We start from the raw sequence: 16018 nt of genomic DNA on the forward strand, positions 1-16018 counted from the left end.
AAGGGAGAAAAATGCTCCTCTTAGAACAAGAGAAGCACAATTGTTATGAAACTATAAACATTCTGAAATATTTTCAGGGAATTGTGGCTCATTCAGTGGCCAAAAGCCTCCTTTAACTAAAAACTATTTTCTTGAATGAAGGAAGAAAATGATAGGCTTCTTAATATTCCATAGCTTATAGAAAAGCAATAGCAAGGGGACAGTGGGGCATGTTCGTTAGATCAGTAAGCTAAAATTTTTTCTGTAATTATTTTCCTCCTGGGAAATCCACATCAATGGGTGCAGAAGCACAGAAATAGCATCATGTAATAAAATGCTATCTTTTGTATGTTTGATCAATTAGTGTAAATCTGAGTGAAAAAGCTCGACAGTCGAATAAAACTTCCCTTAGATTCTGTTAACCTGAGCATGTGGAAATCACATGTTTCTGCATCACAGTTAACCCTTAAATGAATAACTCAAGGAGGTTTGTTTCCATGAGCCTAGTAGTACTTTGGCTGCAGAACCCTCTAAAATCCCATTTTGAATGCTATTTCTAGTTGCTGCTATTTTCTGTGTGCACCCCAGCTAAGCTTTGCTGAAATATTTTAGTGACAATTATTGCTTCAAGGAAATTCTGTTGGGATTCTTTTTCCTTAGCAAACATAATTTCTGATTTCAAAATCTAACTATAACTTTGCTCTCTCAATAGGAGGATTCAACAAGTACCCACCACCAGTGCTTGAGAGTGCCTGTAGACTCATCGGTTCAGAAGGAGTGGTTACTCAACATAGCGATTTCCTGTGAGTTAGAAAGCTCTCATATTTACAAGTGACCCTTAATTGACGCATGGGTGTCTAACTGGCTGATGGCAGGTTATTAGGTTGAGGAAGCTAATAAGGTCTCTGAAGTAAAGGCTTTTCATATATTCCATTTTCTGTAGCAGAAGTTACACAGCAAGTATGCTTTCTGATGGATGTGTCTATAACATCCACATAGGCTTTATTACAAATTTGCCTTTCAATTCATGGTCTCCTGAGAAATTCCCACATTGAAATGTTCCCCAGAATAGAACCCACAGTTTAGGCTCAACCGCCTCGACCTCACTTCTCATCTCTCCACACCACCAGCGCTAAGTTCTGGCCACATTGGACTCTTGTCTGCCTTGTGTGAACTGTTGCTTCACCCTCCCGGGTTTCTGGTCACACCGCCTGGAGCTCTGTCGCTGCCAGTGAAATCTTATCCATCAACCTTCACCCTGGTTGAAGCTGTCTCCTCTGTGATGCCCATTTTTACTTTCAGAGTCCTTACTTTCTTGTACCTTCTTATACCTCGGTGGAGGCATTATAGTTTATCCCAATGTCATGTGTCACTGAAGTCTGGGGTTGCATAGGATTCCTTGTTTCATACCCCAAAAGACAGCATAAAAGGCCCCACACTGTAATTGCACATGTAAGTATTTTTTCTTAAAATTGTATCCTAAATAACAATATAAATAATTGGAATGAATCTTGAACCTCAAACAGAATGATTAGCCCTTTTGGTTTCTCTGTACTTTTCTATTTCCCCAAGCTTGGATCCCTGACTGCAGCCTTGCAGAAGCCTAGATTTAAGCCCATAACTGCTCCTTCCTCTCAGGTTGCCATTAAGCAAAGAGCTTCTCAGAACAGGTAAGGTCTCTGACACATATCCAGAAGCAAAACGGCAGGATGAAGCGTTCTCAGAACTCATGCAGCTACGTATTCCTATAATGTCAGATTGCATTTACTTGGTAGTTTAGCAAGGAAGTGCCAGCAGCCAAACCTGAAGCAATAAGGCACTGGTGTCATGTGAAGCAGTATTTCCCTACATTGGATAAGTCATAAGTTCACTTAAAGGCAAATCCAATCTTACAGAACTGTAGGTGAAATATTATAATGTGATTCAAATACGTGTAAACCTAAATCTAGCTGCAAATACTATGTTTACAGTTCTCGTGCCACTGTCAGACTAAAATAAATGCATCCCCTCCAAGAAAACTCAGGAAAACACAAATTCAAAACCCTAATTTAAGATAATGGATGATCCTGCTTTGCCAAAACAGAATTTCTGAACACTAAAAAAATCTAGCACATATTGGTAAACAAATGTAAAATATGATGTGTGTTGTGGAGGTATGTCTGCTTTTAGCTTGTCTGTTCTGTTGCTTGAGGTCCTAATTCCTCACCAGTTGTCCGCACCCGTACTGTTGCAGAATTATGCGTATTGTGTGTCGTGATATCATTGGGCTTTAACTTGGGATGAATGTATCATTCGTGTGTCATATCTTTTTTCCCTTTCCTCATTAACTCTCAACAAGTTAAAGTAATAATACCACTGGGTGCCAAACATTAGTAGCAAACACAGATGTGAACATGAACATTGGAATCAGGTAAAGGTGCCTAAATAGAATGAAAGTAAAAATCAATTTGTATTGAATACGTTCTCTGTCATCATCTAAATAAAAACACGGCATTCTCAACTTATGGAGAATCCTTAGACTCCTAAGAATATAAATGTAGGTCCCATTTTAAGAGCTATGGTGTCAATGAGGTAAATTTTGTATAGTCTTATTCTTCTCAGAGCAGTTTTCAGTAAATTACTATTTTCTATATTTTCTGTGGGGATTGATATCAATATGAGAGATTATATGGTGGTTCCAAGTAACCTATCATTGAGTTTCTTTCATTTTAAACTCTGTGGCAAAATCAGACTTGGTTTAGTCCAAAGTAATGGTTATTAGGCAGTAAGCAGATGGGGGAATTTTTATTTATCAGTTTATAGTTCTTAAAAATAAGAAAATCTTAATAATTTTATTGAAATGAATTTAGATTTTTGCCACTTGGATTTCTGTTAAGAAATGATTAAGTGATATATCACATTGTTAGGAAATCTTATTTGCATTCCCCAAAGCTGTGGAGATTCACCTAAAACTTTCCGTTTTATCTGCTAGATTTACTCCTGAGCCACACGAGATTTCTTCAGGAGAAAACAGCTTCACTGGCTGGGAATTAAGTGCTGTGAAGGACTCATCCTTTGTGTTGGAGGACAGTGGAAGTGATCACTTGGTTTACATCCCAAGCCAAATACTTATGCCACGAGAATTAATGATTAAATATGAAAAAGATCAGGATTCTGAAGAAATTGCAAGTTTTACATCTGGTAAGGAAATGAAAAGTGATGATGGACATTTTTAAATGACGGGGTCCTCATCTTTTAACGCTAGCAGAGAATCAAGTAAAATTAAGGGTGTTCTCTAAAGCAACTTTTTTCAAGTCCAACATAGTAGCTACAACTACTGCTTTTATTGAAAATGAAGATTGAAGTGGCAACAGACACCACGGAGGGGATCACTGATATAAGCTCTAAGAAATGTCCCTGATATTCTCACCAAACTTAAGATTTCTCTAGCCTCCACAGCTTAACAGGTTAGTGTGATGTAGAAGGAAACAGTACAGAGAACATCGGAGCAAAGGAAGGATTAAAATCACTTTAAAAGTTGGCCGGGCCAGTGCCTCAGACGTTGTGATTGCATGGGAAGGTATGTTATTTTGGAGGTACTTGGAAATGACAAAGCACACACTTCCCCGCTGCCCCTCTATGCATCTGAATGGCAAAGCAAGAATACTGTATCTTCCGGCAGGTTCAGTAGTTTCAAACAAACCAGATACATAGGACTTTTGTCTGTGTTTTCATGAACGAGGGTGACATTCTGAACAGGCTTCACCCATTTCAGCTGTGCACTTACAGGTTTCCAAAATGCTTATTTGGCCAGAATGCTCACATTTCAAGCATTATGTCCTAAGTATCATGTATGTTGTTAGAGTATACAAGTTTAATAGAAAAAGGGGCCAATTTCATGCCACTTATTCCTAAGCATGCATCATACTCATTCTCAGTAATTTCCTTGGATAAATGGCCTCCCTATTTATGAAATATAAATACTTGAACTTTATTGTTAAAATGACTGTACTTCCCCTTTTGAGGCTAGAATTAAGAATAAAAAAGTCAATCATTAGTTGAAAAATAAGGCATAAAGAAAGAGATAATGCAGTAAAACTAAATGTCTGTAGTACTGTGGCATTAAGACATTCAACTGTGCATCGTTTTAGTTAAACAATTTTTATTGTTGTATAGACATAGCTTCAGCAAGAGAATAGAATACTTCTTTTTAATGGATTTAGTTAATTTTCAATGTTCATTTCAATGATACGGTACAGGAATTTATTATGGCTTTGTTTAAAAAGAAGAAAAAGGAAAAAAAATAAGTTGCTTGGCAGAACAAATACCAGATAGAATACCAAACTGTCAATTGTGATTATTTTGTTAGAGGTAAGCATTCTAAAGTCTAAGAACTCAGAAATGTGAATCTTTTCAGGAAAAGATAGATATGACTGGATATTTAAGGAAAAAAGAAAAATAAACTAATCTTTGTTGCCATTTTTTAAAAATATTTTTATTTATTGCTAGGAGAGAGAGAGACAGCGTGAGCAGGGGAGGGTTAGAGAGAGAGGGAGACACAGACTCTGAAACAGGCTCCAGGCTCTGAGCTGGCAGTCAGCACAGACGCGAGGCCCGAACCCACGAACCGCGAGATCATGACCTAAGCGAAAGTCGGACGCTTAACCGACTAAGCAACCCAGGCGCCCCTTTGTTGCCATTTTTTAAATGTTTATTTATTTTTGAGAAAGAGAGAGGCAGAGCAAGAGTGGGACAGAGAGAGAGAGAGACAGACAGAATCCAAAGCAGGATCCAGGCTCCTAGCTGTCAGCACAGAGTCGTGGGCTCAAACCCACAAACTGTGAGATCACGACATGAGGCAAAGTCGGACGCCTAATCAACTAAGTCACCCAGGTGCCCATGCTGCCATTTTTAACAACCATTGTTCAGTAATATTAGACTTTGCATTTGGTTTTCCAGACGTTAGAGAACTGAGATACTTGTAGCCAGCAGAAGGTCCATTTTGGCTGAACAAACAATTGCCCATGGCTCTAGTAGGAAAAAATGTAGACTGTTAGCTGCTCCTCCCCACTTTATTTCTCCTGGAGTGGGTTGACATATATTGGGAGTTCCGTGGAGGATTTTATTATGTTGCAAACAGTGTGAGTGTCAGACCTAAGGATAAAATATATTTTTTAGCTCTTAAAATAAATCTGAGTTTCAGATTATTGTCTAGGGACTTTGTGCTATTTTCTTTCTTTTCTTCCCTCCCTTCCTTCCTTCTTTCCTTCTTTCCCTTTCTTTTCTTCCCTTTCCTTCCCTCTCTTTCCTCCCTTCCTTCCTCCCTCTGTCCCTTTCTTTCATTATCTTTAGCCAGTTACAAAAACCTGCTGACAACTCTGTATATAATGTGCTGTCCTTGGAAAGTACATTGTGGTTCAGATATTGTATTCAGTTGCTAAGAGAGATGAGCTTTGATTAGTTTCAGGTGTATTCCACATAAAAAAGTTGATAACTTGGATAAGCACCTCCATATGCTGTACTTATTACTCATTTGTACTCTGATGCGGATGGCTGATTGCTGATCTTTCTGCCCTTGGGGAAAGTCAGGAATCTGAGCCATTTAAGAAATGTATAGTTTCCAGAGTCCCATGTGCTGGTGGTGAGTTGTGTATCTTTCACAGGAAGCACAATCACTATCTCTCTACCTGTGTCCCTCCCTATGCTTCTTACTACCTGCTCTGGTTTCCAAGTTTGTCTTCAATTCCATTACTTTTCCTGGCCCTTTATAGCAGCTAAAGGACAGTCTGTATCAGAATCACCTGAAAGTCCTTCATAAACACAGATTGCTAAACCCTCTTCAGAATGACTGCTTTAGGGGTTTGAGTGGAGAAGAAAAGGCTATGGGCTTTAAAACCACTGGTGATTTTTGTATGTCCTCAAGCTTGAGAGCCACTACCCCAGGGATTCTCAAAGTGTGGTCCCTAAACTAGCAGCACCACAGCCCCTGAGAATGCGTTAGAAAAGTAGCTTCTCAGCATTCATCTCAGACCCACCAAATCAGAAACTCTGGGGCCGGGGCTCAGCAATCGGCGTTTTCACAAGCAGCACAAATGACTCTTACACAGGTTGTGTCTTCAGAACCACTGCTTACCCTACCACTTTGGGGTACCAGATTTGCTTTGCATTCTCAATGGAGCTGAAAGCAATTGCGTATTTAGTATCACAGAACAGAAGTGGGATTTTCTGTTTCTGAAGGATTCCAGGTGAACTGCATTATGATTTTATTTTATTCATCTAAGACCACTGAACACTCATCCCTCCCTCCCTCCATCTAACATCTAACAAAACTCTTTTTAAGATCTAAATATATAGAGATAATGTAGAGATAATATCATGCATTTGACCACAACATCTGCCATATAAAAATTCTTTGGAAAAGTCAGTCCTTCCCAATTACGTAACAATGAAATACACATAGTTCTTTGGAATTATATAATGAAAAATGGGTGGTTTAATTCTAAGCATCTTGCAAGTGTAGTACATTCATCAAGCATGCTATGTTAACCAATATTTAGGATACAGTTAGTCTACTTTCAAGATTAAAGAAGAACAAGACAATTTGTAATGAAACATTAAATACCCAAATTTGACCTAGGGCTCACTCATAGCTTTAAGGGGTCTCAGGCCATAGGATGATTTCAACTGATGTTCTTTTCAATGAATTTCATCCAGGAATGAGAAGCAACACTTCTCCCTTTCAACTTATTCGGAATTGTGCTTAAGGGAATTTGTACAGTCTTTGTTTCACGTTTTTCATTTTTCTAACTTTAATCTGTTTCCAATCTACAAATCAGCTTTTTTTTTTTTTTTTTTNAGAGCTGAAAAGGTATTTAGTGATTACCTCTTGCAAATTCATCTGGGGGCAACCTGCCTTAGGAGACTTACTGCAATGTCTGGAGATGATTTTTGTTGTCACAACTGGAAGGTGTTACTAGCATCTAGTGGGTAGAGGCCATGGATATTGGTAAACCTCTACAATGCCCAGACTTCCCCCTCACAACAAAGAATTATCCAGTCAGACTGTCAATAATGGGAGAAACCCTGTTTTAGAAGAAACTTCATGCCCCTAAGGTCATTCAGGAAGATTCAAAATAGGGACTCAATCTCTACACCCTGTCCAGTGTTTCCCTATTATACTCTCAAAATTCTGCTAATTTTTAAAAAAATTATAAAAGCACAAAAAAATGTTAAGAATCTCAAATCAGGGGCGCCTGGGTGGCTCAGTCGATTAAGCGTCCGACTTCGGCTCAGGTCACAATCTCACAGTTCATGGGTTCAAGCCCCGTGTCGGGCTCTGTGCTGACAGCCAGCTCAGAGCCTGGAGCCTGTTTCAGATTCCATGTCTCCCTCTTTCTCTGACCCTCACCTGCTCATCCTCTATCTCTCCCTGTCTCTTAATAATAAATAAATGTAAAAAGAAAAATTTTTTTAAAATCTCAAATCAGGGGTGCCTGGATGGCTTAGTGGGTTAAGCGTCCGACTTTCGCTTAGGTCATGATCTCGCGGTTCGTGGGTTCGAGCCCCGCGTCGGGCTCTGTGCTGACTGCCAGCTCAGAGCCTGGAGCCTGTTTCAGTCTGTGACTCCCTCTCTCTCTGACCCTCCCCTGCTCACGCTGTCTCTCTCTCCTGGAAATAAATAAAACATTAAAAAAAATTTAAAAAAAAATCTCAAATCAAATAATTTAGCAAACAGCTATTTGTAGTGTAGAATTCTTTGGTTTTTCCATAAGCATATAGGTTTACATAGTTTCATTCAATTGGATATTCTGATTTTCATGTAATATGTTATGTTTTACATATTGTTACAAGCTTCATACTGATTTTTCTGTGTCCTCATAATGTTGCTTTCAATGAATGCATTTATTTATCTCTTGTTCAACACTTACCTTGCTTCTAAGTTTTGCTGTCGTGTATTGAACTTGAATATATTATCTTGACTTGTGCTAAATTTAAATCTGTACTGGAATTAAATGCAGCAGAATTGGCTTCTGGGTCCCCGGTGGAACACCAATGGAATGTTCTACTTTCATGTCAGTATATATTCTAAGAAGGAGGTCAGTGATAAAATTGTCATATCTGAATTTTATTTTATTTTTTAAATGTTTACTTGAGAGAGAGCAAGCGCACGTGAGAGCATATGAGAGCTGGGAGAGGGGCAGAGAGAGATGGAGAGAAAGGATCCCAAGCAGGCTCTGTACTGTCAGTGTGGGGCCTGCTGTAGGGCTTGATCCCATGAACCGTGAGATCATGATCCAAGCTGAAATAAGAGTCCAATGTTTAACTGACTGAGCCGCCCAGGAGCCCCTGAATTTTAATGTTTTATGGACTTTTTTGGAAATTTCAACAATCTTGATGTTCTTTGGGGGATAAACTGAGTTTCCTGATTAGTTTAAGATATGTAAGACAACCAGTTTTAGTTGTCTTCCATGAAGGTTTTGCATGTGGACAAAACTAATGCGAACTGATTGCTCAGGGTATGTTGAGTTTTTGAATTCAAATACACACAGCGGTTGCTTCTGTATGTCTCACGCAATCATTTATTGAAAGTGATAAAGCAATGTTCTAGAGTCCTAGTGAGATTTTTTTCATGTGGACTCTTTTTTATGGAATAAAATGTGGATGCTTGAAGTAGTAATTGGGTGATAGTGATGATGGTGGTGGTGGTAGAGATGGTGTTGGCCCTGGGGGTAGTGAAGACAGCGGTGGTGATGCTGTTAGCTGTTGCTGCTGGTGGTGGCAGACGTGGGTGGTAGAGATGTTGGTGGCAGTGATATTGTTGATGGCAGGGATGGAGGTCGGGGTATGAGACTGGGGTGGTGATGATCCTGGTGGTGATACTGGTAGTGGTGTGGAGGTGACAGTGACAACCCCCACTGAAGGCTTACTGTATGACAGCACTAAGCATTTATGTGTATTTTCCATGATTACGCAAATGTCCTTTCATGTAGCAAGTATGTGTTTCGCTCCTGTTCTGAGTTAAACCCTGAGCTAGTCTCTTTGGGGGGTTAGACAGGTTTTGGTTTTTTGGTTATTTTTAAAGACTCAGAGGTCATCTCTTCAAAGAGCTTGTGGTCTGACAGTGTCGAGTATATTCTATGTGTACAAAAAACCCCACATATCACAAGTCAGAGAGTATTCAGTTTAATTAAAAGTGCAGATGGAATGCTTTGGTTATTCCGTGCGGTACAGTTCTCAAAGCACCATGTGCGCTCTCTCACTTGATGATGGAACGATGCCTGAAGAATAATCGTAACCACAGAAGCTGCTGCTTACTTGGTGCAACTCTGTGCCAGGCACATGCAAGGCACATTATATACATGATTTCATTTCATCTTTAGCAAAAAGTCTATCATTTTTATTATCATTACAGTTTGTGTTTTGCAGAGAAGTATATTTAACATGCAGAAGTTAAGAACTTCAAGCAAAACCATACCACTTTAAGTGGTAGAGCCAGGGTTCAAACCCACGCCCATTTACTTTTATCTGTGTGTGCCCTGTTGCCTGTTGGGGCCATTGTCTGCATTTACAGATGAGGAAATATATCCAGTTGCCAAATTTGAGAATAAGTTCAATCACATGATCACTTGGGAGACTTATTTCTAAATAATTTTGGTAGTGCAATTCTATTTTAAAAATTTAATTTTATTAAAAATAATTCCTACTTATAAACTCATCCAGAGGCTATAAGGCCAGAATAAGTTGACTTTATAAAGTGTTTACAAACTCATCTGGAGGCCAGAGCACAGAAAAACACCATAAAGACCAAAATCCCAGATTTGGGTGGTTTGGATCTAAATATCTAAGGCATGCATCACTTTTTCTCAGTATGCTGGTACCTTCTGCAGACTGTTGTTTCAGAGCAAGAAGCAGACAGCAAGAGTGAATCTTTCAGGCTAAGTGTCACCTAGAAAAGTCTAGGCCAACAAAGGCATATTAATTCTAAGTCTTTGGGAGCAAAAGATGAAATCTATTTTAAGACCTTCACTAAGTCTTTGGGGGCAAAAGATGAAATCTGTTTTGACCTTCATCTTCTACTTGTTCAGGCAGACGGGGGGAAAGAGGACCTCATACAACAAAACAAGGGAGTTTTTCATGTGTCTGTGTTTTCCTTTGGAGTAAAATCAATGACACACAGTCACACATCCTCTTGAGCCTCCGTCCCATGCTTTCCCAGCTTAGAGCTCGGCCAGTGACCTCAGCAGACAGGAGGGAGGACAGGCCTGGGGTGGCAGTTTTAAATGGAAAGGTACCTAAATTATTGCCAACTCCTCTGTAGTTAAGCATTCATAAACACAACAGAATGAGGTTTCTCATTTCCAAGAGCACACTCATGAATGCATGTGCAAGCTGACTTTGCATGTTTTCTTATAGAAATTATGATTTATGAAATACAGTAATGTGGGAAGGATTTTCAGATATCTGAGACTTTTCTATTTGTTTATCTCCCTCTAAAAATTATATTTGTGGAGTACTGAGGATATGTTAGGGATTGTGCAAACTTTATTTAATTCTCTAAAAAACCTTATAAGGTTATGGTTTATTTGTTTTTTTAGGTAAGGAAACTGAGATATGGAGGGACTCGGGGTCACAGGTAACAAATGGCAGAGACAGGACTCAAACAAACTCCAAAGGTTTGGCTCAAAACCACTGTGCTACAATGCCTAGAGAAGACAAAATTGCAAAATTTATTTAGTTCATCTAGTTGCCTACTTTTCGAAGAAAACTTTCTCTAGTGGCTTCAGTCAGAAGGAGTTGCAATTGACCAAGAATCACATTCTTCAGATCAGGTCCCAGGGCCCTTGGCGAGGTGGTTAATGTGTCCCTTAATGTGTCTGCAATGTTCTCACATCTCATGACCAGTCCTTGAGTTACACGAGTGCGGCTCAAATTCTGCCTCTTCCCCTTAGAGGCTGTCATTTCTTGGCCAAGTCGTTTTCCCTCTCCAAGCCTTTGCTTGCTCATCTGTAGAAAGGGAATGATGATAATCCCACCCTCACAGTGCCTTGTGGAAGGTTAAATGAGAGAAGGCATGCATAGAGCTGAGCACAAGACCTAAAGTGAACTGAATGCTCAATTAAATACTCAGAAAGTGGGAAAGCAGGAAAGAAAACATGGCCAACCTCATGGGAAGTCTGACAAAACAAGGTTAACTTGAAAACCTCAGCTATAGCTCATGTGGAGAAATATGCACATAAGGTAGTCTCAGTTGTACATGTGGCTTGCCTATGAAGAACATACGGCTAATTCTGGCCCCTGGACAAAGGGGCAGATCACTGGATAACTCACGCATGTCCTGAGGTTTCTCAGAAATACCATGAAAAGCAGCATAGCTACTTCATAGCATACCTAATCCCAATCCAAATGGCTCAGCTCCTGAAGAGTCTCCCTTCTCTCTAAGTTCCATTTCCACCACCACTTCTCCCTAGAGTTACTGGAGCACACATGGTGTTATAGCTTACATGTTGGCCAAAGTTAGGCTAATCTCCAGGGGCACTTCCCTGGAAACCTAACTAGATCCTTCATTCCTTCCAAGCCTCCTCCACAATAGAGTGAGCCAACCCTTCTTCTTCTGCCATTCTGAGGAAATTCTTCCATTGCTTGAAGATGGGAATTTGGCTCCTTGACATTTCCAGAAAATACACAGCATTGCTAGGAGCTATGGGTATATTGTATCCACAGTCCTGCCAGGTTTTCTTGAAGGAAAATATTTTTTGTGGGCTCACCCTCGCTAAGTAAGATAAATTTAACTCAAAGTGGAAAAACCATTCTTTATGTTCAACTAATTTAGAGTTTTGGAACCATAAGCATCTACATTTAGCTTCTTGAATCTCATGCTAATCCTTTAAGTAGGAAGAGAGCCTATGTTTATAGGTTTTGTAGACAAAAATACACCCCATTAGAAAATAATCCTGCTGGGTACTTTTGGAAAGGATTGAGATTTTGCTCCAATATAAAGAGACAATTGGGGAAAGAAACAGTAATCTTTTTGATATGAGCGTCCATGAAAAAATATTTCACTAACATAAGTCAACCTTCCTCTTCTGTCAAAACATTTATGAAATACTTTTTCTCATGCTTTAATGAAATGTGTTGACTGACCTTTATAAGGAAGCCAGAATGCTTTAGTTGGAAAACAGAGATCCTAAAGACAGAGCAGGTGGTGGTTATTAACTCCAGGTTGGTAAACTTCAACATGACAGAAATGACCGCTTGACTGATCTTCATTGTTGCTAATACACTATAGCCAAGAACTCTAGAAGTGTTTTTGGTGGTGATGTTTTAGGGCTAACATGTGTTACATAGCAGTCACAGCAAGGAAGAATATAAAATAAGTGCTTTTGTCTGCACTTCCTATTTCGTATTTAATAATTTAATTAGAAACATTTATCGTGATAAAAAAATTCTGAGGAGAATTTGAAACTAGGTTCCTGGTGGGGAACGGGAGGCCCCCAAGTTTTATACATGCTTGCGAAATACGAAATCCTGCTCAGTTACTGCAGGTGTATTGATAAAGGAAGGATCTGGTATATAAATGATGAATTCTTAGCCCTTTTTTGAAAAGGAAGAGAACATAGGAACATCTCAAACAAAATGGCCAGTTCTTACCTATTATATATCTCTGCATACACACTACACACACAACAATAGTTTTCAGGATGAAAACTAGACATCAGAAATTGAAAGATTGGTCCCTGAGAGGCAGAAACAAATAAGGCAAACCCTATGCTTGCTGCAGCCTACTGACATGGTGCAGAAAGGAGGAATTCAAGTGGAGCCCAGTGCACTCCTAGAGATGAAGACGTAGAGAGATGAGAACCCAGGGAGACCAAGATGGTAAGCGTTCCCAGGACAAAATACCAGAGAGGAGAAAGCTTCAAAAAGAGAGAACCCCAGAGATCTGCAGAGGGCCCCCTTAATTATTCAGCAGAGTAGTGACAGTACATGCATAAGAAAATGCCCTGAGCCTGGGGGAAGAACCATTAGAAAAGATTACAGAATAGCCCTGTTGCTCACAGAGGGCAAGGAACAAAGCCTTTTGCTGCCAGCAAGCCTAGAAAACTTCGTAATTCATAGAGTATGAGGGGAGAAAACTCAGGAAGGTCTTGTCTCAGTAATGGGGAATAATTAGCCTTAAATTAAGCACCGCTCTGAATTCACCAAATAAATCACAATAGCACGACCCAAAAAGATCAAAATGTCCGCATGTAACACGAATATTTATAGGAACACAAAAGTGTTCCACATCAAAAAAAGGAGCATTTCACAATATCTGGCACAAAAGAAAGCATGAAAACATGACCATAATCAAGAGCCATAATCATTCTAAAACAAAGCGGAACTGACACAGATGTTAGAATCAACAAAGATATTAAAATAGTTTTTTTAACTATATTCCATGTGTGAAAAAGTTAAGTAGAGACATGCAAGATATAAGAAAAAGATTCAAATAGAATATGTAGAGATGAAAGTTGTAATGTCTAGGATGAAGAATACATTGGATGGGATTAATACCAAATTAGATTTGGTAAAAGAAAATATCACTAAACTTGAAGATATAGCAATAGAAATAATTCAAAATAAAACTGAAGGAGAAAAAAAGATTTTTTAGAAGTAAAAAGAGCAACAGAGTTTCAATATCTTCTCTCAATAATTGGTAGAAAATCCTCACCTAATGGATATTTATAGAATACTCCACACAACAACAGAATTCACATTCTTTTCAATACACATGAAACACTTACCAGGATAGTCCTTATTGTGTGGGCCATAAAGCAATTCTCAAAACTTTAAGAGACAGAGTCATACCAACTATATTCTCTGACCAAAACAGAATTAAATTAAAAGTCAATAGCAGAAAGATCTTCAAAAACTCCGTAAGTATTTGGAAACTAAATGAAACACTTCTAAATAATCCATAATCAAAGAAGAAATCAGAAAGAAAATTAGAAAGTATTTTGAAATGAATGAAAATAAAATCACAATATGCCTGGGTGACTCAGTTGGTTAAGTGGCCCACTTCGGCTCAGGTCATGATCTCGCGGTTTGTGAGTCTGAGCCCTAGGTCAGGCTCTCTGCTGACAGCTTGGAGCCTGGAGCCTGCTTTATATTCTGTATCTCCCTCTCTCTCTGCCTCCCTTGCTCATGCTCTGTCTCTCTGTCTCCCAAAACTAAATAAATGTTAAAAAAATTTTTTTAAATCACAATATACCAGAATTTGTGAGATTCAACTAGCACAATACTTAGAAGGTCATCTATAGCATTAAAGAGTTAAGTTGGTAAAGAAGAAAGTGTTCAAATCAATGACTTCAAATTTCACCTTAAGATATCAGAAGAGGAGGAACCGGGGGTAAGCAGAAAAAGAAAGGAAGTAATAAAATTAAAATGGAACTCAATGAAGTAGAAAAGAGAAAATCAGTAAAGACAAAGGGTGTTTCTTTGGAATATCAATAATATTGATTGGGGCACCTGGGTGGTGCCTGACTTTGGCTCAGGTCATGATCTCATGGTTTGTGGGTTCAACTCCCATGTCAGGCTCTGTGCTGACAGCTCAGAGCCTAGAGCTGGCTTCAGATTCTGTGTCTCCCTCTCTCTCTTTGCCCCTTTCCCACTCTTGCTCTGTTTCTCTCTCAAAAATAAGTAAACATTAAAAAAATTTTTTAAATGATAAACTCACCAGGAAAAAAGAAAAGACACTATTAATATCAGAATGAGAGAGGAAACATATTCTACACATATTTAAAGGATAATCAGAGAATATGATAAATAATATTATGCCTGTAAATTAGCTTAGGTGCAATAGATTTCTTGCAATTTTCACAAATTGCCAGAGCTCATTCAAGAAGTTATCTAAATAGCCCTAAACCGGGGTGCCTGGGTGGCTCAGTCAGTTAAACGTCTGACTTCAGCTCAGGTCATGATCTCACAGTTTGTGGGTTCAAGCCCCACATCGGGCTCTGTGCTGACAGCTCAGAGCCTGGAGCCTGCTTCAGATTCTGTGTCTTCCTCTCTCTCTCTAACCCTCCCCTGCTCTCTCTCTCTCTCTCTCAGAAATAAATAAAAAACATTAAAAAATTTAAAAAAATAAATAAATAGCCCTAAACCTATTAAAGAAATTGAATTTGTAGTTCAAAATTTCTCTTGTGAAAAACTCCAAACCAAAATGACTTCACTAGTAAATTCAACAAAACATTTAAGGAAGAAATAATACTAATTCTGCACAAACTCTTACAGGAAATTAAAGACAAAATTCTTTTCCAGCTCATTCTTGGAGGCCAGATTACCATGATAGCAAAACCAGACAAAGGCATTACATGAAAATGAAAGTACACACCAATATTTCTCATAAACATAGATGCAAAAATTCAAAACAAAATTTTAAGTAAATCAAGTCCAGTAATATTAACTTGATTGTTGTAATCATTACACAAGGTGTAGTGTTATTAAAATACCACATTGTACACTTCACAATTTTTATATAATTTTTATTTGTCAAAAAAAATCCAACAATGGATAAAAAAGGTAATGTGGAGTTTTCCCCAAAGTACACAAACATCTAATGGGGTATTTGCCCTGTTAATAACATTATCTATGGTGGTGTTTTTTGCATACTATTTCTATTATCAAGCTTTTATGACATTAATACAGGTTAATTGATTCATTTTCAAGGATTGTTGTGAGGAGTAAATAAAGTAATAAAAACAAAGCATTAATAATGGAGTTGAGCACAAATGGGGATCAATAAATTTTTCCCTGTTAAAATTCTACTTCTTGCTTGATTAGGTTTATAGACACACTTCTTTCATGGTAAAAAGAATATTGGCTACCTACTTTGCTTCACCAACCAGCCATCATCCCCATAGTTGTGGACATAGTTTTATGATCCCTTAGGCTTAGAGCAATGCTACTTGAAGTGCTGATCTGCAGCAAGATAAGACATTAGCACCAGAATATAAATTAAGGCCCTGTTTCCTTCACTGAGAAAGTCTTACTACAAAACAAAAGGGGAGGGGGCGGGGGG

At 38.6% G+C, this 16018-nt stretch overlaps 1 protein-coding gene across 1 annotated transcript in view; it reads left to right on the forward strand.

Annotated features, from left to right (window-relative positions):
• The window catches only part of COL6A5 (collagen type VI alpha 5 chain), an 82694-nt gene that overhangs the window by 63875 nt on the left and 2801 nt on the right, over window positions 1-16018 (forward strand). Inside the window, exons 35-36 of the mRNA XM_077750883.1 lie at window positions 692-782; window positions 2951-3159. Coding sequence (XP_077607009.1) covers window positions 692-782; window positions 2951-3159 — 300 coding nt within the window. The remainder of the gene's footprint in view (window positions 1-691; window positions 783-2950; window positions 3160-16018) is intronic.

The sequence above is a fragment of the Crocuta crocuta genome, unplaced genomic scaffold (assembly GCF_008692635.1).
Source record: "Crocuta crocuta isolate KB4526 unplaced genomic scaffold, BGI_CrCroc_1.0 scaffold279, whole genome shotgun sequence".
Taxonomy (NCBI): Eukaryota; Metazoa; Chordata; class Mammalia; order Carnivora; family Hyaenidae; genus Crocuta; species Crocuta crocuta.